Source organism: Ranitomeya imitator, chromosome 2 (genome assembly GCF_032444005.1).
Source record: "Ranitomeya imitator isolate aRanImi1 chromosome 2, aRanImi1.pri, whole genome shotgun sequence".
Taxonomy (NCBI): Eukaryota; Metazoa; Chordata; class Amphibia; order Anura; family Dendrobatidae; genus Ranitomeya; species Ranitomeya imitator.
The window spans coordinates 688,076,667-688,098,276 of NC_091283.1; the positions used below are offsets into that span (position 1 = coordinate 688,076,667).

General features: G+C 44.7%; 1 protein-coding gene across 8 annotated transcripts in view; it reads right to left on the reverse strand.

Annotated features, from left to right (window-relative positions):
• The window catches only part of KCNMA1 (potassium calcium-activated channel subfamily M alpha 1), a 1,262,580-nt gene that overhangs the window by 23,181 nt on the left and 1,217,789 nt on the right, over positions 1-21,610 (reverse strand). For all 8 annotated transcript variants that reach the window (XM_069753065.1, XM_069753070.1, XM_069753069.1 and 5 more), the window contains one exon: positions 10,896-11,014. In XM_069753065.1, coding sequence (XP_069609166.1) covers positions 10,896-11,014 — 119 coding nt within the window. The remainder of the gene's footprint in view (positions 1-10,895; positions 11,015-21,610) is intronic.

Here is a 21,610-nt window from a genome sequence, read left to right on the forward strand (position 1 = left end):
AATGAGCATTATTACCATCCATTACAGCAGAGTACAGAAAGAGAAATCAATGGGGACTTCTGTCGTGGTGGAGAGCACGACCAGTTGTATGTTCGATTGCTTGTGGCATGATAGGTCTATCGTTAGCATCAAGCAAAAAGATAGCTATTGGACAGACTTGCTTTTAGACCCTAGCGATAAAAGCAAAATATGGGAATTCTTTTACAGTTTCTACAAGGAAATAAAAATTGGTGCATTACCAACTGCGTTCTTTGCCGACCAGACGCCTGCTGTCTCCACATTCAATCAGGAGACCCTTCTCTGGTCAAGGCGGTGCCAACTCTTCACTGTCCTACCTGGACTTTTTCTTTCTTTAGCAAATACGCTAAACCCTAACCTCATGGATTTCTGGATCAGCAAACTGGAGCTATTGCAAGAAATGGCCCAATTTGCCATGTACGTGCTGTCTTGTTCAGCCTGCCATGTAAAGTCACTAATGGTATTCAGTGAGGCAAGTGGCTTCTTTACACACAAGCATACCAAATTGCCCTCTGCAAGTGTAAAAAACCTTATATTTAGCAAAATGAATTAGTCATGGATCAATGCCAATTTTCATTCACCCACGAATGATTGCAATAGTTAAATCGGTTTAAGTATCTGTCTTCCTATGCTTTGTGTTTTACAGTATTCTGCTGGCATCTTCTACCTGTCCTTCATGTTCTGCTACAGGGACTGCCAGTGCTTCATATATTTCCTTGCTTGTCCAATCAAATTCTATACTGTATGTCTGTGTCCATTTTGTTCTATGGCTTTACTGTACTGCTGCTGGGAACCCTACAATGTACAGAATAAATTAAATCAAAACTGCTCTATAAAAGAATGATTTCAGGAAGGCTTTTTAAATAGTCACTTCGAGGACAATTTTTGGATAGTTTGGTAAACAGGTAAGACTTCTTCACTTTCAAAATGGCAAATCTGTTGCTTCGACCCTAAAAAGGGATACTTTTTAGACAGCTTAATAAAAAAAAATTTCTTCTTCATTTCCAAAAAGCAAACATTTTGCTGATCCAAAAATTGGAATAATGTTTGGAAATCTTGCTAAAAAGCTATTGTTTTTTCTATTTACAAATAGCAAACCTGTTGCTACTAACCAACAGTGATAATGTTTAAACGACCACTTGTCAAAAGCTATAACTTCTTCAGTTTATACAGTCTGTCTATAAACATCATAAAATGAATCATCTGCCCCTTGACAAAAGGACAAATATTGGACCATTTTTACAATTCAAAAAGTCTAAAAAATTTACCAATAAAATGTATTATTAAAGAATCAGTTAGCTACTACCAGTTACTATTCAGTTAGCTATAGCCAAATACTATATGTTATAATAATGATAATAATAATAACTTTTATTTATATAGCGCCAACATATTCCGCAGCGCTTTACAAATTATAGAGGGGACTTGTACAGACAATAGATATTACAGCATAACAGAAATACAGTTCAAAACAGATACCAGGAGGAATGAGGGCCCTGCTGCTCGCAAGCTTAGAAACTATGAGGAAAAGGGGAGACACGAGAGGTGGATGGTAACAATTGCTATAGTTATTCGGACCAGCCATAGTGTAAGGCTCGGGTGTTCATGTAAAGCTGCATGAACCAGTTAACTGCCTAAGTATGTAGCAGTACAGACACAGAGGGCTATTAACTGCATAAAGTGAATGAGAACATAATGCGAGGAACCTGATTTTTTTTTTTTTTAAATAGGCCACACAGGGATCGTTACGTTAATGCATTGAGGCGGTAGGCCAGTCTGAACAAATGAGTTTTTAGGGTACGCTTAAAACTGTGGGGATTGGGGATTAATCGTATAAACCTAGGTAGTGGATTCCAAAGAATCGGCGCAGCACGTGTAAAGTCTTGGAGACGGGAGTGGGAGGTTCTGATTATTGAGGATGCTAACCTGAGGTCATTAGCGGAGCGGAGGGCACGGGTAGGGTGGTAGACTGAGACCAGAGAGGAGATGTAGGGTGGTGCTGAGCCATGGAGTGCTTTGTGGATGAGGGTAGTAGTTTTGTACTGGATTCTGGAGTGGATGGGTAGCCAGTGTAATGACTGGCACAAGGTAGAGGCATATGTTGAGGTTACTTTGACAATATTAGGGCTCTGTTTGCAATAAAGAGTTCAAAGGGGTTCAATGTAGTCCTTTCAGACTTTAGACTATTGACTCATTTGAAACTGAGACAGAAGAACATACCAAGGCTCAGGAGGAAGAGGCATGAGCTGTCTTTGTAAGGAGGTCACCCAGTTCATCACGTGCCTTCCCTCCCTTGGACACTGTACACATATATCAAATGCAGCACCTTGATGTTCATTAATATAAATGTATTTGTTTTGTGTCATGTACTGTAATGTGGATGTCTTTAATATGTGTTCTGTATAGAATTAGGGCTAGGATAGGACCTTAGGTAGTATAGGACCGTAGGGGGATTTGAATAGTGGGGGCATCAGAGAATAGGATAGAATTAGCATAGGGGTTTAGCATTTGTGAGGAGCTATAGGGCAGTGCAGTGCAGAGCAAGGATTATAGAACAGGCACATCCTGATTAAAGAGCAGAGCCCGAACAGCTTTGCCCAGGGCAAGGTGCAGGCAGCAGTGAGATCAGACAGTCCTACAGCCGTAGATCTGCTACGACAGGAAGGGGCCCCAGGCTAAGAGTTGTGCAGGCGGTCGCCAGCAGGAACAGAGACTAACCCAAAGAGGATCCGGGGTCTATGACCAGGCCTGGTGGAGCTGAGATGTCAAACCTAGCACCTTTTCCCACTGAAGCCGGACCTGGGACTGGTAGGAAGCTGGTGGGAAGAGGCGGACTGGGCCGGGTGGCAGAAATGCATATGCCCCCCAGGCCGGTGCCTAAGCAGCTGCACAGGGCCACTGGAGGAACGGCAGTAGAGTATGTGATGAGCAGGAACATGGGGTGGGACATGCAGCGTGCACCTATGGCTGCAGCCATGGCCGGCTTCAGTAATGTGCACACTGCAGTGAGAGGGGGCAGCTCCAGGCACACAAGAAGAGGAGGAGACTGCTTTACTTATATAGTGATTGCACGCAGCCTTCTCCTCTTCTGAGTGCACTGTGCAGATCTGTCTCCGATGTCTGATCAACTAGGACCTGGAGGGGGAGGAGCATCAGTGTGCAGAGCAGCAGCACAGGAGGGCACGAGAAGAAGAGAGGTGGCTGCCCTGTGTGCCCGCTGTCCAGCACATTCCAGCTGCCCATCTCAAGGTTTGCTGTGCTAAGGGGGAGGGGAGAGGGGGGCATTTGATAAATTAAATATGGCAGGTCAGAGTATGTGTTTTTTTCTAGGCTCTGACACTGCGGTTGCGCGATGACGACACTTTATCGCGCACCCGCTGTGTGCGGAGCCCAGGCAGTGCAGCATTTGCACAGGTGATGGCGGCCGCCATATTGGCGGAGCCTGTGGTGGCTGCTGGGACCGGGAACAGGCAGCTCTGGGGCTGGTGGGGGGTGCATGGACTGAACCGCCCAGGAGGGGGATGCTGCAGCAGCTCAGCCATGTGGAGGATCCGAGGATGAACATGTAGGTGTACGGAAGCGGCGGCAGTGAGGTGTGTCTGCTGCCCGTGTGTCGTCGTCCTCGGCCCCCAGCGTCCCTTACCCCCTGTGACACCAGCCCCATTTCCTTCCTGCTCTCCCGTGCCCCATGTCCTCATAGGTCCCCAGGTTCAGGTCATTGTGCTCTTCTAGGCCCCCGTACCTGCATTGTCCCTCCTCTTCTGGTCCCCCGGATGCTCCCCATCTCCCATGCCCTGAGTCCTCCTGCACCCCCTTGCATTCCCTGCCTCTTGTCCCCCTGTACCCATCTGCCCTGCTTTCAAATCTCCCCTGTCCCCTTTCTCATCGTGTGTTCCCCATCTACCCTGTCCTCATAATCCCTGTGCCCCCTTCTTCCCTGATCCCAAGTCTCCCCCCATCTTCCCCTGTCCCCTTGCAGCCCAGTCTCCCCGTGTGTCCCTATCTACTATGCCCTCGGAGTCCCCTTGTGTCCTCGTGTGCCTTGCTCCCTAGTTCCTGTGTCCCCTTGTGCCCTTCTCCCCTTCCTCCTAGTCCCAATGAGTCCCCTTGTGCCTGTCGCCCTTGTCCCCTTGTGCTTGGGTCCCTTGTCTCTGTGTCCCCTTGTGTCAGTCTCCCTTGCCCACTAGTCCCTGTATCCCCATGTGCCTGTCTCCCTTGTCCCCTTGTGCTTCTGTCCCTTGTCCCCTTGTGTCAGTCTCCCTTGTCCCCTTTTGTCAGTCTCCCTTGCCTATTAGTCCCCTTGTGCCTGTCTTCCTTGCTCCCTAGCCCCTGTCACCCTTGTGCCTGTCTCCCCTAGCCCCCTTGTGCCCTTTACCCTGCCCTCTAGTCATTGTTTGACTGTGTCTTTCTCACTGCCCCTGTTTGGAGGGGCTGCATTATACTATGAGGGGAGCTGCATTATATTCCATGGGGGTTACATTATATTGATGGCTGGGCTGCATTATACTCTGTGGGGTGGCCACATTATACTCTGTAGAGTGGCTGCATTATACTATATGTGGGCTGCATTATACTGTATCGAGGACTGTGGGGAATACATTATACTATATGAAGAACTATGAGGTGCATTATACTATGGGAAGTGAATTGTACGACATGAATGACGATGGCGATGCATTATACTATATGGAGCACTATGAGGAGTGTATTGTGTGCATGTGAAAAATTAAGCACCTTCTGCAGGCAGATGCCAGCCTGATTGCATATGTAGTGTTTATATAATTAATTTGTTAAAGGTTATCCTGCGCAGTAGCAGCTATCAGTGTATGTAGAGGTGATCCGAAAGCTGCTACTGCGTAGGCGGTGCCAACTTTGTAGAGAAAAGTATTCTCCTCCACGATGGCACCGCCGGCGCATGCATAGTAGCAGCTTTTGGATCACCTTTTATGTACACCCGATAGATGCTACTGCGCAGGCTGTGCTTGTGGTTTACACATACTGATGTAAAATACTGAACGTGTGAACAGGGCCTTATTCTGTATATACACTGTATATATACACACTTCTACTGTTACGTTGTTGGAGAGGTTGTATTGCACGTCTGGATTGTCATTATTGGTTTATTTATTCTATTCCTATGGCCAAACAAAAACAAATCTTGGAAAACCTGTTTAAATGGGTTACCACAAGTAACCCCCTCCCTCGGTATATGGGATAACTTGCCAATCTCTGGGACCCCCATAATCTCGAGAACTGGAGCTCTGAAGAGCATCACATAACTAGAGCTGTGGTCGATTCTGCGCACTGCAGCGCCATTCACATGTAGCTCTTCAAATAACTCCTTTAAAGCACCACTCCAGCATTTTTCTTTATTGCACGGCTGGAGTGGTAATTTAAATGTAAGTCCGCTGCCCCCTGTCTCATACTCACTTTCCTCTGCCTTCATTGCTCTCCAGCATTGCTCCGGTTCGTCTCCTGTGAAAAGTGACCTGCTTGCAGCTTTAGTGTTTCATGGAGTGGCGTGGAGGTCACTTTTCAGTACAAGTCTATGAGACCATCCTCCTGGACTCGTTCTGGCTCTCATAACCTTGTATTGACAGCTTGTAAAGTAACTTCTGACTTGCAGCTGTCAGAAGCTGCGCTTACAAAATGGTGCTGTGGGACCAGAGCAGTGCTGAAAAGCGGGGAAGATGCCAGAGGGTGAGAATATCACTGAGGTTAGGGGGCTTACACTTGAAGCGCCACTCCAGCGTTGTAAGGGTATGTGCACATGCTGCGGATTTTGCTGCAGATCCACAGCGGTTTCCCTTGCGTTTACAGTATAATGTAAACCTATGGGAAACGAAATCCGCAGTGCACATGCTGCGGAAAAAAACGCGCGGAAACGCAGCGGTTTACATTCCGCAGCATGTCAATTCTTTGTGCGGATCCCACTGTGGGTTTACACCTGCTCCAATAGAAAACTGCAGGTGTAAACCCGCAGCGGAAACCGCAATAGAAACCGCGCTAAATCCGCAGTAAAAACCACAGTGGTTTTACACTGCGGACAAATCCACTGTGCAAAAATCCGCAGCCCTCACAGATACGTGTGCACATACCCTAAAAAGAAAAACAAACTGCTGGAGTATGTAAATAAAAATCCACTGATCGGGGGTCGGATGTGTTATAGTATGTGTGGTGGTGGGATTTGTGTGGCAGGGCTGCCTTTTTGTCTCAGTCCAGCCTTGGACAGAGCGACCGACCGACCACAGAGCACAATCCTGCACTGGACTGAGAACTATGACCCGATATTATGCAGGTACTCTATGGTGGTGTTATGGAGGTAATGTATGGTGCTGTAATGGAATTATTGTATGGTGGTGTTATGGATGGACCGTATGGTGGTGTTATGGAGGGACAATATGGTGGTGTTATGGAGGGACTGTATTGTGGTGTTATGAAGGTAATGTATGGTGGTGTTATGGAGGTAATGTATGGTGCTGTTATGGAGGGATCGCATGGTACTGTTATGGAGGGACTATTGTGGTGTTATGGAGGTAGTGTATGGTGCTCTTATGGAGGGATCGTATGTTGGTGTTAAGGAGGGACTGTATTGTGGTGTTATGGAGGTAATGCATGGTGCTGTTATGGAGGTAATGTATGGTGCTGTTATGGAGGGATCGCATGGTACTGTTATGGAGGGACTATTGTGGTGTTATGGAGGTAGTGTATGGTGCTGTTATGGAGGTAATGTATGGTGCTGTTATGGAGGGACTGTATTGTGGTGTTATGGAGGTAATGCATGGTGCTGTTATGGAGGTAATGTATGGTGCTGTTATGGAGGGACTGTATTGTGGTGTTATGGAGGTAATGCATGGTGCTGTTATGGAGGTAATGTATGGTGCTGTTATGGAGGGACTGTATTGTGGTGTTATGAAGGTAATGTATGGTGGTGTTATGGAGGGATCGTATGGTACTGTTATGGAGGGATCGTATGGTACTGTTATGGAGGGACTATTGTGGTGTTATGGAGGTAGTGTATGGTGCTCTTATGCAGGGATCGTATGTTGGTGTTATGGAGGGACTGTATTGTGGTGTTATGGAGGTAATGCATGGTGCTGTTATGGAGGTAATGTATGCTGCTGTTATGGAGGGACTGTATTGTGGTGTTATGAAGGTAATGTATGGTGGTGTTATGGAGGTAATGTATGGTGCTGTTATGGAGGGATCGTATGGTACTGTTATGGAGGGACTATTGTGGTGTTATGGAGGTAGTGTATGGTGCTCTTATGGAGGGATTGTATGTTGGTGTTATGGAGGGACTGTATTGTGGTGTTATGGAGGTAATGTATGGTGCTGTTATGGAGGGACTGTATGGTGGTGTTAAGGAGGTACTCTATGGTGGAGTTATGGAGGTTATTTATGGTGCCATTATGGAGGTACTGAAGGGGCGGCGGACAGCGGGAATGGTGGTGCGTATGTGTCATTATGCAGTGGGGCTGTGCGTGTGTGTGTCATTATACAGTGGGGCTGTGCGGTGTGTGTGTGTGTCATTCTATGTGACTGCAGACTTGTGAATCCTCACATTGCTCGCAGTGCTGTGGTCATTCAGTGGGTGTGTGACTGCAAGTTTGTGATTTACATACATGCGGTCACATGCCGACTAGACTTGAATGGCCTACTGCAACTGTATTGAATAAGGCCAGAAACAATTTAGTCGGAACGTGGCTGGGAATATATATATCGCATGCTTGTGGTCACAAGACCACCTGTTTCCGGTGCCAGCACCAGAGAATCTTCCCAGCGCACAGTGCGCACGATATGAGGAGTCACACATCGTGACTGTAGATGTAGACATGCAGCATAAGATCTGACAACCCCTTTAAAGGGACACTGTCACCTGAATTTGGAGGGAACAATCTTCAGCCGTGGAGGCGGGGTTTTGGGGTTTTTGATTCACCCTTTCCTTACCCGCTGGCTGCATGCTGGCTGCAATATTGGATTGAAGTTCATTCTCTGTCCTCCATAGTACACGCCTGGGCAAGGCAAGATTACCTTGTGCAGGCGTGTACTACGGAGGACAGAGAATGAACTTCAATCCAATATTGCAGCCAGCATGCAGCCAGCAGGTAAGGAAAGGGTGAATCAAAAACCCCAAAACCCCGCCTCCATGGCTGAAGATTGTTCCCTCCAAATTCAGGTGACAGTGTCCCTTTCAGGATGGGCTACTCATGGGCCACTGCTGTGTGCTTGCTCCCCAGGCTAAAATTTGCCAGCCAGCCCCTGCTGGTGGGCCTGGAGCACGGACAGGACAAAGATTGTCCAGAAGTGAGACAGGGGCTGCAGGAAGAGAGAAAGATCTGAGGCTGCCCGGAAGGCAAGGAAAGCGCAGGAAATGTCGCTTTGTGTGACTTGTGCTGCCTGTGTGATGGATGCATTGCTGTTCAGTTAAGTTAAACTGCTGGAAATAGACCTCTAAAGTGATTTGTGGAGCTCATAAACGCGGAGCCAGAGTGACAGAAGCTGAGGGAACTCTGACGGTAAGGCCTCTTTTCCACTTGCGAGGAGAACGGACGAGTGCAATCCGATAAAAAATCAGATTGCACTTGGACCAATGTTATTCAATAGGTGACATTCCATTTGCGATTTTTTTCTCAGCTGAAATCGGACTGAGAAAAAAATCACAGCATGCTGCGATTTGCTGTGATTCTCGGATGAGACACGCCAATGCAAGTCAATGGGTGCGAGAAAAAAAAATCGCACAGCACTCGCACCATGCGAGTGCTGTACAATTTTTACGCACCGGTGTCCTTTGAAAAGCCGGCAATTCAGCGCGGTGTACAGTAAAATCACACTGACAGCTTAGATTAGAGTAGATATATACACATAGAATAGGTATATATACATATATATATGTCAGGGAGACACATATATATATATATATATTTATATTTAATGCAGTGCTAGATAGCTTAAAAGCCGGTAATTCAATTGCCGGCTTTTGCTATCTCCTTCACAAACCCGACATGATATGAGACATGGTTTACATACAGTAAACCATCTCATATCCCCTTTTTTTTGCATATTCCACACTACTAATGTTAGTAGTGTGTATGTGCAAAATTTGGGCGCTCTAGCTATTATATTTAAGGGTTATATCGCAGAAAATTTTCTCCGCCAGAGTGGTAAAGCCAGTGACTGAGGGCAGATATTAATAGCCTGGAGAGGGTCCATGGTTATTGCCCCCCCCCCCTGCCCACAGCCACCCCAGAAATCCATCTGAAGGGGTTAAATAATTTTACACCCAAGAGCTCTGCTAATGCAGCTCCCAGGAGCTCTGCTAATGCAGCTGTGCTCCTGACTGTAAAACCCCAGCGAATGAATGGAAAGTAGGTCAATGACTTGTAGTTACCTTCAGTTGCGGTGTGGCGCCCTCTGCTGGATGTCCTCATATAAACTCGAGCGTGGGAAAATATTCAGAAAAGTTCCCAGGCTCGAGTTCATATGAGGACATCCAGCAGAGGGCGCCTCACCACAACTGAAGGTAACTACAGGTCATTGACCTACTTTTCATTCATTCGCTGGGGTTTTACAGCCACGAGCACAGCTGCATTAGCAGAGCTCCTGGGTGTAAAATTATTTAACCCATTCAGATGCATCATCGGAAGGTATGGGATATTGTTTTTTTATTTTTCCTTTGTTACAGAGCGAGGGTCTTCAGGTGGATTAAGAGTCTAATAAAATATTACAACAACCTGTGTCTTTATTTCATTAAAAGACTTTTTAATAATGTGGGTGTGTTTTTTTAACCATTTCATACAATTGGATTAATAATGAATAGGTGTCATAATTGACGCCTCTAAATTATTAATCTGGCTTAATGTCACCTTACAATAGCAAGGTGACATTAACCCTTCATTACCCCATATCTCACCGCTGTACGGGAATGGGAAGAAAGTGGCCAAGTGCCAGAATAGGCGCATTTTCCAGATGTGCCTTTTCTGGGGTGGCTGGGGGCAGATGTTTTTAGCCAGGGGGGGGGCAATAACCATGGACCCTCTCCAGGCTATTAATATCTGCCCTCAGTCACTGGCTTTACCACTCTGGCGGAGAAAATTGCGCGGGAGCCCACGCCAATTTTTTCCGCGATTTAACCCTTAAATATAATAGCTAGAGCGCCCAAATTTTGCACATACACACTACTGACATTAGTAGTGTGGAATATGCAAAAAAAAAGGGGATATGAGATGGTTTACTGTATGTAAACCATGTCTCATATCATATCGGGTTTAGGAAGGAGATAGCAAAAGCCGGCAATTGAATTACTGGCTTTTCAGCTATCTAGCGCTGCATTAAATATATATATATATATATCTAGGTGTCTCCCTGACATATATTTTATATATGTATATATACCTATTCTATGTGTATATATCTACTCTAATCTAACCTGTCAGTGTGATTTTACTGTACACTGCGCTGAATTACTGGCTTTTCAAAGGAGACCCGTGCGTAAAAATCGGACAGCAATACGGATGTCATACGCATGTTGCGATTCAAAAAATTTGCATGACACTCGCAGACGTTACATCCGTTTTTTCGGTCCGTAAATCGGACCGTTTTTTCTCACAAGTGGAAAAGAGGCCTAAACGTGAGTGTACTGCTGTGCATGCAGCACATGCAGCAGAAGAGACATTGTGTTTTATCTTCACTCCAAAGACAGCTTCTATCTCTTGTCTGTCGCCTGCTGCCTCCTGTGATCCCTGCCACTGCCCCCCCGGTATGTTATCTTCGGATTATAAAACGCACCACCATTTCCTCCCAAATTTGGAGGAAAAAAGTGTGTATTAAAATCCGAAAATACGGCATTTTAAACCTTAATTGTAACATTTACCTACCTTTTGGTACACTGGCTAGGTGTGCTCAGATGGGCATCACGTAACCGATATATGCCAAAGCAAAGCATGTTGTATGTTTTTAATGCTTTGCAATACAAATCTCCATAACATCCACCATCCTACAAAAAAGTAACAGCACAGTAAGGTCAGACTTTGGGCATATATAATAATATACATGAAAATGTGTAAACAATGGAAGAAAATTTTGCAGATATCTCACCTAAAATTAAATAAAGATCCTAAATAATCCTACTAAGTCAACCAATCAAATCCTGATTGCAGTTCAGAATATATTCCAGATTTGCTGCTTTATACATGCACAAGTCTACTGCGCATTACAGGACAAGAATCGTCCAAGACTATATTAAAGGGTTTTTCCACTACTAGGATAACCCCTTCTTGAACTAAATGTTTGGCCCCGATAAAATAAAAAAAGCTTAAATTCACCTCCCTTGCGATTCCAGAGCTCTCTTGCAGTTTTGTGACATGTGGTGCCCAGTACTCATTCAGCGCTCGGGTCACTGTCTCCGTCTTTGTACGGATTGAACATGAAGAGGAAGCCAGGGCTGCAGCTGATCCCTGGCCTCCTCTTCATGTTCAATCTGTGCGAAGAGGAGGACAGTGACACCAGCTCTGATTGGGTGCCAAGAACCACGTTTCACAACACCGCTACAGAATTCCTAGACTGCGAGTGCTGACACCACTGGAACGGCGCCAGCACAGGAGTTAATGAGTGTAGGTTTTTTCATTTTATAAGGGCCAAATATTTAGTTCAAGAAGGTGGTTTTCCTAGTAGTGGAAAACCCCTTTAATGAGAAAAAATAATATCAACTAATAGCTGCTTCAGGTTTGCACAGCGTTTCTGCATAGCGAAATAAAAGTCCTAAAATATCCATATATATGTACAGTACATACAGTTAGATTCAGAATATTTGAACAGTGCTCGGATCTTCGTGATTTGGACTCTGCAGGCCACTATTTTTTATTTAAAATTAAACTAAGACACAAATTAATTGTAGACTTTCAGGTTTAATTAAAGGGGTTGAACAAAAATTTCCTATGAAACTTTTAGGAACTGTAAACATTTTTCTATGAAGCCTCCTCACTTCAGAGGCTCAAAAGTAAAAGAACAAATTAACTTTACCATAAATAAAATGTTCATTTTTAATACTTTGCAGAGAATCCTTTGCAGGCAATGACTGCATGAAGTCTAGAAGCCATGGACATCACCAAACACTGGGTTTCCTCCTTTATGATGCTCTGCCAGGTCTTTACTGCAACTAACTTCAGTTGTTACTTGTTTGTGGGTCTTTCTGCCTTAAGTTTTGTCTTAACCCCTTTCTGACATCTGACGTACTATCCCGTCGAGGTGGTATGGGCCCGTATGACCATCGACGGGATAGTACGTCATCACCGATCAGCCGTGCTCATGGGGGGAGCTGACTATCGCAGCTGACATCCAGCACTATGTGACAGGAGTAGTCATGGACCGCTCCTGGCACATTAATCCCCATCACACTGCGATCAAAGATGATTGCAGCATTCCAGTGGCACAGGGAAGCATCGCGCAGGGAGGGGGCTCCCTGCATGCTTCCCTGAGATCCTCGGAGCAACGCAATGTGATCAGGTTGCTCCGAGGGTCTCCTACCTCCTCCTCCCTGCGGGCCCGTATCCAAAATGGCCACGGGGAGCCTTCTGGGTCCTGCAGGGAGGTGTCTTCCAAGCGCCTGCTCAGAGCAGGTGCCGGCAAGCCTCCTGCAGTGCCTGTGTGATCGCTGATCTGTCACTTTACTGTGATGTCCCCCTGGGGCAATGTAAAAAAGTAAAAAAAAAAAATATTTACATGTGTAAAAAAAAACTGTCCCACTGGTGAACCTCTTCAGTGAACACCGTAAAAAAAAAAGTAAGCAAAAAATGACGCTTTATTATCATACCGCCAAAAAAAAAGTGGAATAACACGCGATCAAAAAGACGGATATAAATAACCATGGTACCGCTGAAAACGTCATTTTGTCCCGCAAAAAAACGAGCTGCAAAACAGCATCATCAAAAATAAAAAAGTTATAGTCCTCAGAATAAAGCGATGCAAAAATAATTATTTTTTATATAAAATAGTTTTTATCGTATAAAAGCGCCAAAACATAAAAAAATGATATAAGTGCGGTATCACTGTAATCATTCTGACCCGAAGAATAAAACTGCTTTATCAATATTACCAAACGGTATAAGCGCCCCCCACCCCAAAAGAAATTCATGAATCCAGCGCCGAGTGGTCTAAGGTGCTGGATTAAGGCTCCAGTCTCTTTGGAGGCGTGGGTTCAAATCCCACTGCTATCAGTGTATTCTAGGGGTTCAAGAGAGGCCTGGATGTCTTCCTGGAGCGGAACAATATTGTATCATACAATTATTAGGTTCTGTAGAAGGACGTAGATCTGGGGATTTATTATGATGGAATATAGGCTGAACTGGATGGACAAATGTCTTTTTTCGGCCTTACTAACTATGTTACTATGTTACTAATAGCTGGTTTTTGCTCATTCTACATCACAAAAATCGGGATAAAAAGTGATCAAAAAATGTCACGTGCCCGAAAATGGTACCAATAAAAACATCAACTCGTCCCGCAAAAAACAAGACTTCGCATGAGGGTTGAGGCTAGAGTTAGGGTTGGGGCTAAAGTTAGGGTTTGGATTACATTTACAGTTTGGATTAGGGTTAGGTTAGGTGTGTGGTTAGGGATATGGTTGGGATTAGGGTTAGGGGTGTGTTTGGGTTAGGGTTTCAGTCAGAATTGGGGGGTTTCCACTGTTTAGGCACATCAGGGGCTCTCCAAATGCGACATGGCGTCCGATCTCCATTCCAGCCAATTCTGCGTTAAAAAAGTAAAACAGTGCTCCTTCCCTTCCCAAACAGTGGTTTACCCCAACATATGGGGTATCAGCATACTTAGGACAAATTGGATAACAGCTTTTGGGGTCCAATTTCTCATGTTACCCTTGGGAACATACAAAACTGGGGGCTAAAAAATAATTTTTGTGGAAAAAAAAATAATTTTTACTTTCACGGCTCTGCGTTATAAACTGTAGTGAAACACTTGGGGGTTCAAAGTGCTCACCACACATCTAGATAAGTTTCTTGGGGGTCTAGTTTCCAATATGGGGTCACTTGTGGGGGGTTTCTACTGTTTAGGTACATCAGGGGCTCTGCAAATGCAATGTGATGCCTGCAGACCAATCTATCTAAGTCTGCATTCCAAACGGTGCGCCTTCCCTTCCGAGCTATGCCATGCGCCCAAACGGTGGTTCCTTCCACATATGGGGTATCAGTGTACTCGGGATAAATTGGACAACAATGTTTGGGGTCCAATCTCTCCTATTACCCATTTTTAAAATACAAAACGAGGGGTTAAAAAATAATTTTGTTGAAAAAAAAAGAATTTTTATTTTCACGGCTCTGCATTATAAACTGTACTGAAACACTTGGAGGTTCAAAGTGCTCACTACACATCTAGATAAGTTCCTTAGGTGGTCTACTTTCCAAAATGTTGTCACTTGTGGGCGGTTTCAATGTTTAACCCCTTAATGACCGCCAATACGTCTTTTAACTGACCTGAGATATAAGAGAATAGCCTCCCCATACAGATGACAATCCAGCATCTGTTGGTTGTACACTATAGCTGACAACTTGCTGTATCAGCCACGATCAGTATTTGCACCTTCTAAATCTGTTTAACCCCTTAGATGCTGCTGTCAATAGTGACTACATCATTATAAATGGTTAACAGAGTGTGGGGGCTTCTTCGTTGTCACAATTGGTGCCCTCAGATCATGATTTTGTTGTCCTGATGTTTGCGATGGCAATTCATGGCCAAATAGCGGCCTTAGAGTCTGACGGCTGTAGTAATCTGTTTAGAAGTTAGCAACATTTAGGTGGTAAAAATACACATTTTCATTTCTGTCATACCACTTTGCATTAATACCTGTAAAGCACCTGAAGGGTTAATAAACTACCTGACAGCAGTTTTCAATATGTTTAGGGGTGCTGTTTCTAAAATGGTATCACGTTTGGGGGTTTCCCAATATATGGGACCCCTAAAATCACTTCAAACATGGATAAGTCCCTAAAAAAATAAATGTGGTAAATTTCTTTGAAAAAATGAAAAATTGCTGCTACATTTTTAAACCTCCTAAAATGCTAACAAAATAAAATAACATTTTACAAATGGTGCTGATGTAAAGCAGACATGTGGGAAATGTTATTTATTAATGGTTTGCTGTTGTATGACTATCTGGATTAAAGGGATAATCATTCAAATTTAGAAAATTGCTAATTTTGTAACATTTTTCTCAAATTTTTAATATTTTTTATAAATAAACACAAAAAATGTTGAACTAAATTTACCATTATCATAAAGTATAATGTGTCACGAAAAAACAATCTCAAAATCACTGGGATTTGTTGAAGCGTTGCAGAGTTATTACCACATAAAGTGACACTGGTCAGATTTCAAAAATTTGGCTCGGTCACTAAGGGGTTAAGCACATCAGGGGATCTCTAAACGCAACATGGTGTCCCATCTCAATTCCAGTCAATTTTGCATTGAAAAGTCAAATGGTGCTCCTTCCCTTCCGAGCTCTGCCATGCGCCCAAACAGTGGTTTACCCCCACATATGGGATATCAGCGTACTCAGGACAAATTGTACAACAACTTTTGTGGTCCAGTTTCTCCTGTTACCCTTGGTAAAATAAAACAAAATGGAGCTGAAGTAAATTCCTGTGAAATACCTGAAGGGTTAATAAACTTCTTGAATGTTATTTTGAGTACCTTAAGATGTGCAGTTTTTAGAATGGTGTCACACTTGGGTATTTTCTATCATATAGACCCTTCAAAGTGACTTCAAATGTAATGTGGTCCTTAAAACAATGGTGTTGTAAAAATGAGAAATTGCTGGTCAACCTTTAACCCTTTTAACTCCCTAACAAAAAAAAGTGCTGATGTAAAGTGGACATGTGGGAAATGTTACTTATTAAGTATATTGTGTGACATATCTTTGTGATTTAAGGGCATAAAAATTCAAAGTTGGAAAATTGTGAAATTTTCAAAATTTTTGCCAAATTTCCATTTTTTTTTCACAAATAAGCGCAGGTAATATCAAAGAAATTTTACCACTATAATGAAGTACAATATGTCACGAGAAAACAGTGTCAGAATCACCATAATCCATTAAAGTGTTCCAGAGTTATAACCTCACTAGATGGTGGCCTGATTCTAACGCATCGGGTATTCTAGAATATGCATATCCACGTAGTATATTGCACAACCCACGTATTATATTGCCCAACCACATAGTATATTGCACAGCTACATAGTAAATTGCCCAGTCACGCAGTATATTGCCCAGTTACGTAGTATATTGCCCAGTCACGTAGTATATTACCCAGTCACGTATTATATTGTCCAGCGACGTAGTATATTGCCCAGCGACGTAGTATATTGCCCAGTCACGTAGTATATTGCCGAATCATGTAGTATATTGCCCAGTCACGTAGTATATTGCCCAGTGACGTAGTATTCAGCACAGAGCCACGTAGTATATTGCCCAGCCACGTAGTATATTGCCCAGTCACGTAGTAAATTGCCCAGCCATGTAGTATATTGCCCAGCGACGTAGTATATTGCCCAGTCACGTAGTATATTGCCCAGTCACGTAGTATATTGCCCAGCAACATAGTATTCAGCACAGAGCCACGTACTATATTGCCCTGTCATGTAGTATATTGCCCAGCCATGTAGTATATTGCCCGGTCACATAGTATATTGCCCAGCTACGTAGTATATTGCCCAGTCACATAGTATATTGCCCAGTCACGTAGTATATTGCCCAGTCACGTAGTATATTGCCCAGTCACGTAGTATATTGCCCAGTCACGTAGTATATTTCCCAGCGACGTAGTATATTGCCCAGCTACGTAGTATATTGCCCAGTCACATAGTATATTGCCCAGTCACGTAGTATATTGCCCAGTCACGTAGTACATTGCCCAGTGACGTAGTATTCAGCACAGAGCCACGTAGTATATTGCCCAGCCAATATACTGGGCAATGTATATATATATATATATACGTAGTATATTGCCCAGCCACGTAGTATATTGCCCAGCGACGTAGTATATTGCCCAGTCGCGTAGTATATTGCCCAGTCACGTAGTATATTGCCCAGCAACATAGTGTTCAGCACAGAGCCACGTAGTATATTGCCCAGCCACGTAGTATATTGCCCAGTCACGTAGTATATTACCCAGCCATGTAGTATATTGCCCAGCGACGTAGTATATTGCCCAGTCACGTAGTATATTGCCCAGTCACGTAGTATATTGCCCAGCAACATAGTATTCAGCACAGAGCCACGTAGTATATTGCCCTGTCATGTAGTATATTGCCCAGCCACGTAGTATATTGCCCAGTCACGTAGTATATTGACCAGCCATGTAGTATATTGCCCAGTCACGTAGTATATTGTCCGGTCACATAGTATATTGCCCAGCTACGTAGTATATTGCCCAGTCACATAGTATATTGCCCAATCATGTAGTATATTGCCCAGTCATGTAGTATATTGCCCAGTCACGTAGTATATTGCCCAGTCACGTAGTATATTGCCCAGCGACGTAGTATATTGCCCAGCTACGTAGTATATTGCCCAGTCACATAGTATATTGCCCAGTCACGTAGTATATTGCCCAGTCACGTAGTATATTGCCCAGTCACGTAATATATTGCCCAGTCACGTAGTATATTGCCCAGTCACGTAGTATATTGCCCAGCGACGTAGTATATTGCCCAGTCACGTAGTATATTGCCCAGTCACGTAGTATATTTCCCAGCGACGTAGTATATTGCCCAGCTATGTAGTATATTGCCCAGTCACATAGTATATTGCCCAGTCACGTAGTATATTGCCCAGTCACGTAGTATATTGCCCAGTCACGTAGTATATCGCCCAGTCACGTAGTATATTGCCCAGCGACGTAGTATATTGCCCAGCGACGTAGTATATTGCCCAGTCACATAGTATATTGCCCAGTCACGTAGTATATTGCCCAGTCACGTAGTATATTGCCCAGCCACGTAGTATATTGCCCAGCGACGTAGTATATTGCCCAGTCGCGTAGTATATTGCCCAGTCACGTAGTATATTGCCCAGCAACATAGTGTTCAGCACAGAGCCACGTAGTATATTGCCCAGCCACGTAGTATATTGCCCAGTCACGTAGTATATTGCCCAGGCATGTAGTATATTGCCCAGCGACGTAGTATATTGCCCAGTCACGTAGTATATTGCCCAGTCACGTAGTATATTGCCCAGCAACATAGTATTCAGCACAGAGCCACGTAGTATATTGCCCTGTCATGTAGTATATTGCCCAGCCACGTAGTATATTGCCCAGTCACGTAGTATATTGGCCAGCCATGTAGTATATTGCCCAGTCACGTAGTATATTGTCCGGTCACATAGTATATTGCCCAGCTACGTAGTATATTGCCCAGTCACATAGTATATTGCCCAATCATGTAGTATATTGCCCAGTCATGTAGTATATTGCCCAGCGACGTAGTATATTGCCCAGCTACGTAGTATATTGCCCAGTCACATAGTATATTGCCCAGTCACGTAGTATATTGCCCAGTCACGTAGTATATTGCCCAGTCACGTAATATATTGCCCAGTCACGTAGTATATTGCCCAGCCACGTAGTATATTGCCCAGTGACGTAGTATATTGCCCAGTCACGTAGTATATTGCCCAGTCACGTAGTATATTGCCCAGTCACGTAGTACATTGCCCAGTGACGTAGTATTCAGCACAGAGCCACGTAGTATATTGCCCAGCCACGTAGTATATTGCCGAGCCACTGTTAGGACTGGCGGAACGCACCAAGAGAGATGATATAGATGCGTTCGCAGTCCGGGGTCCACCGTGCAGGTAAAACCTGCTGCTAGGAAATGACAGACAATATGGCGGTATTAAAAAGTATACACGCGTGGGTTAAACCTCACCCAGCGTGAAGAAAGCAATCCTGTTGCGTCACAGGACCGCGGTACCGCACATAGAGCGCGAGCAAGTGGTCAGCGAACTAAACCCCAACAGGGATTGTAGTCCGATTAGACCCTTGCTGGCACTACACCGCTACTGGGTGTGAAAGGAATATATAATTAAGGCACCGAAGTGCGAACTGTGCCGTGCTGGCAGGCACCACTAAGCACCCAGACGTGGGTCAGGAAGCGCACACTGGCGCGTGGCACCGCACTGGCGGTCACAGCAGTAGACGCTGACACGTGTGTGACACGTTGAGTGATAAGTCGGGCGCTAGATAGCAGCCATACTCCATACGCGAACAATCATACAATAGGGTAGGGGTATTTAAAGAACGACTTGCACTCACAACAAACACACGTATTAAATTGTACACTAGCGCATGGCCGTGCGGTCATGCGCAGTTTATATAGTTGCAGGACAGGAAGCGGCCACAGAAACTTTGCCCTTCCAAGACCTGCCAAGAGGACCAATAGAATGCGCTGCAGAGTCTGAGCACATGACTCTCGATCTCCAACGGGAGATCTTGCCCTGGGCATGCTCAGTGTGCGCAGACATGGACTTAGTCCCAGAGAAGTCCACTCGCTGCTGACCAGTATAGGCTTTACAGGCAGAAGCTGGAGAAGCAGCAGTAACTCTTCTCACAGAGTCAGACTGAGCGAGACGCTGGGATCGACGTCCCTGCTGAGCAGGCTCCACTGCGGCTGGAGGAGAATGGGAGACCGCAGCGGAGACGGATCGAGATTCCTAACAGCCACGTAGTAAATTGCCCAGTCACGTAGTATATTGGCCAGCCACGTATTATATTGCCCAGTCACGTAATATATTGCCCAGTCACGTACTATATTGCACAGCCCACGTAGTATATTGCCCAACCACTTAGTATATTGCCTGTTGTGAATTCTGTTGTCGAACTCCCTCCTGTGGGTCTATGAATGGTACTTCGGCGAGTTCTTTCTATGGGCTCCCTCTGGTGGCTATGAGTGAAGCTGCTGCTTCTGAGGTTCCTTACACAGGTGATGTGGTTTATCCTTTGGTTGGCTTCTCTATTTAACTCCACTCAGATCATTACTCCATGCCAGCTGTCAATGTTTTAGCATTGGTTCAGTTCGCTCCTGGATCTGCCTGGTGACCTGTCTTCTCCTGCAGAAGCTAAGTTCCTTATTGTTATTTTTGCTCATTGTTTCTTTGTCCAGCTGGTTATCCTGACTTTGTCTTGCTAGCTGGAAGCTCTGGGATGCAGAGTGCCCCCCCCCCCGCACCGTGAGTCGGTGCGGAGGTCTTTTTTGCACACTCTGTGTGGTCTTTTGTAGGTTTTTGTGCTGACCGCAAAGATTCCTTTCCTATCCTCTGTCTATTTAGTAAGTCTGGCCTCTCTTTGCTGAAACCTATTTCATTTCTGCGTTTGTGACTTTCATCTTTTCTCACAATCATTATATGTGGGGGGCTGCCTACTCCTTTGGGGAATTTCTCTGAGGCAAGGTAGGCTTTATTTTCTATCTCTAGGGCTAGCTAGCTCTGAGGCTGTGACGAGGCGCCTAGGGAGCGTCAGGAGCGCTCCACGGCTATTTTTAGTGTGTGTGATACGATTAGGGCTTGCGGTCAGCAGAGCTCCCACATCCCAGAGCTCGTCCTGTATGAGTTTAACTATCAGGTCGGGTGCTCCTAACCACCAGGTCATAACAGTACAGCTGGCCCAAAGTATTAATGCATCTCAATAGAGGGATAAGAGGACTTCTGAGACCATTTTTTTTTCTTTGCACTGTGTTTTGTCTTTCTTTTCCCCTAGACCTTTGGGTGGTTCAGGACACAGGTGTAGAGATGGACATTCAGGGTCTATCCTCTTGTGTGGATCATGTCACTGCAAGGGTACAAAACATTCAAGATTTTGTGGTTCAGGATCCTATGTTAGAGCCTAGAATTCCTATTCCTGATTTATTTTCTGGGGATAGATCTAGATTCTTGAATTTCAAAAATAATTGTAAACTGTTTCTAGCTTTGAAACCCCGCTCCTCTGGTGACCCCATTCAACAAGTAAAAATCATAATTTCTTTGTTGCGTGGTGACCCTCAAGACTGGGCATTTTCCGTTGCGCCAGGAGATACTGCATTGCGAGATGTAGTTGCGTTTTTTCTGGCACTTGGATTACTTTATGATGAACCAAATTCAGTGGATCAGGCAGAGAAAATCTTGCTGGCTTTGTGTCAGGGTCAAGATGAAGCGGAGGTGTACTGTCAGAAGTTTAGAAAGTGGTCTGTGCTTACTCAGTGGAATGAATGTGCCAATTTTCAGAAAGGGTCTTTCTGAAGCCCTTAAGGATGTCATGGTGGGATTTCCCACGCCTGCTGGTCTGAATGAGTCTATGTCATTGGCCATTCAGATCGATCGGCGCATGCGTGAGCGCAGAGCTGTGCACCATCTGGCGGTATTCTCTGAGCATGGGCCTGAGCCTATGCAATGTGATAGGACTTTGACTAGAGCTGAACGGCAAGAACACAGACGTCGGAATGGGCTGTGTTTTTACTGTGGTGAATCCACTCATGCTATCTCCAATTGTCCTAAGCGCACTAAGCGGTTCGCTAGGTCTGCCACCATTGGTACGGTACAGTCTAAATTTCT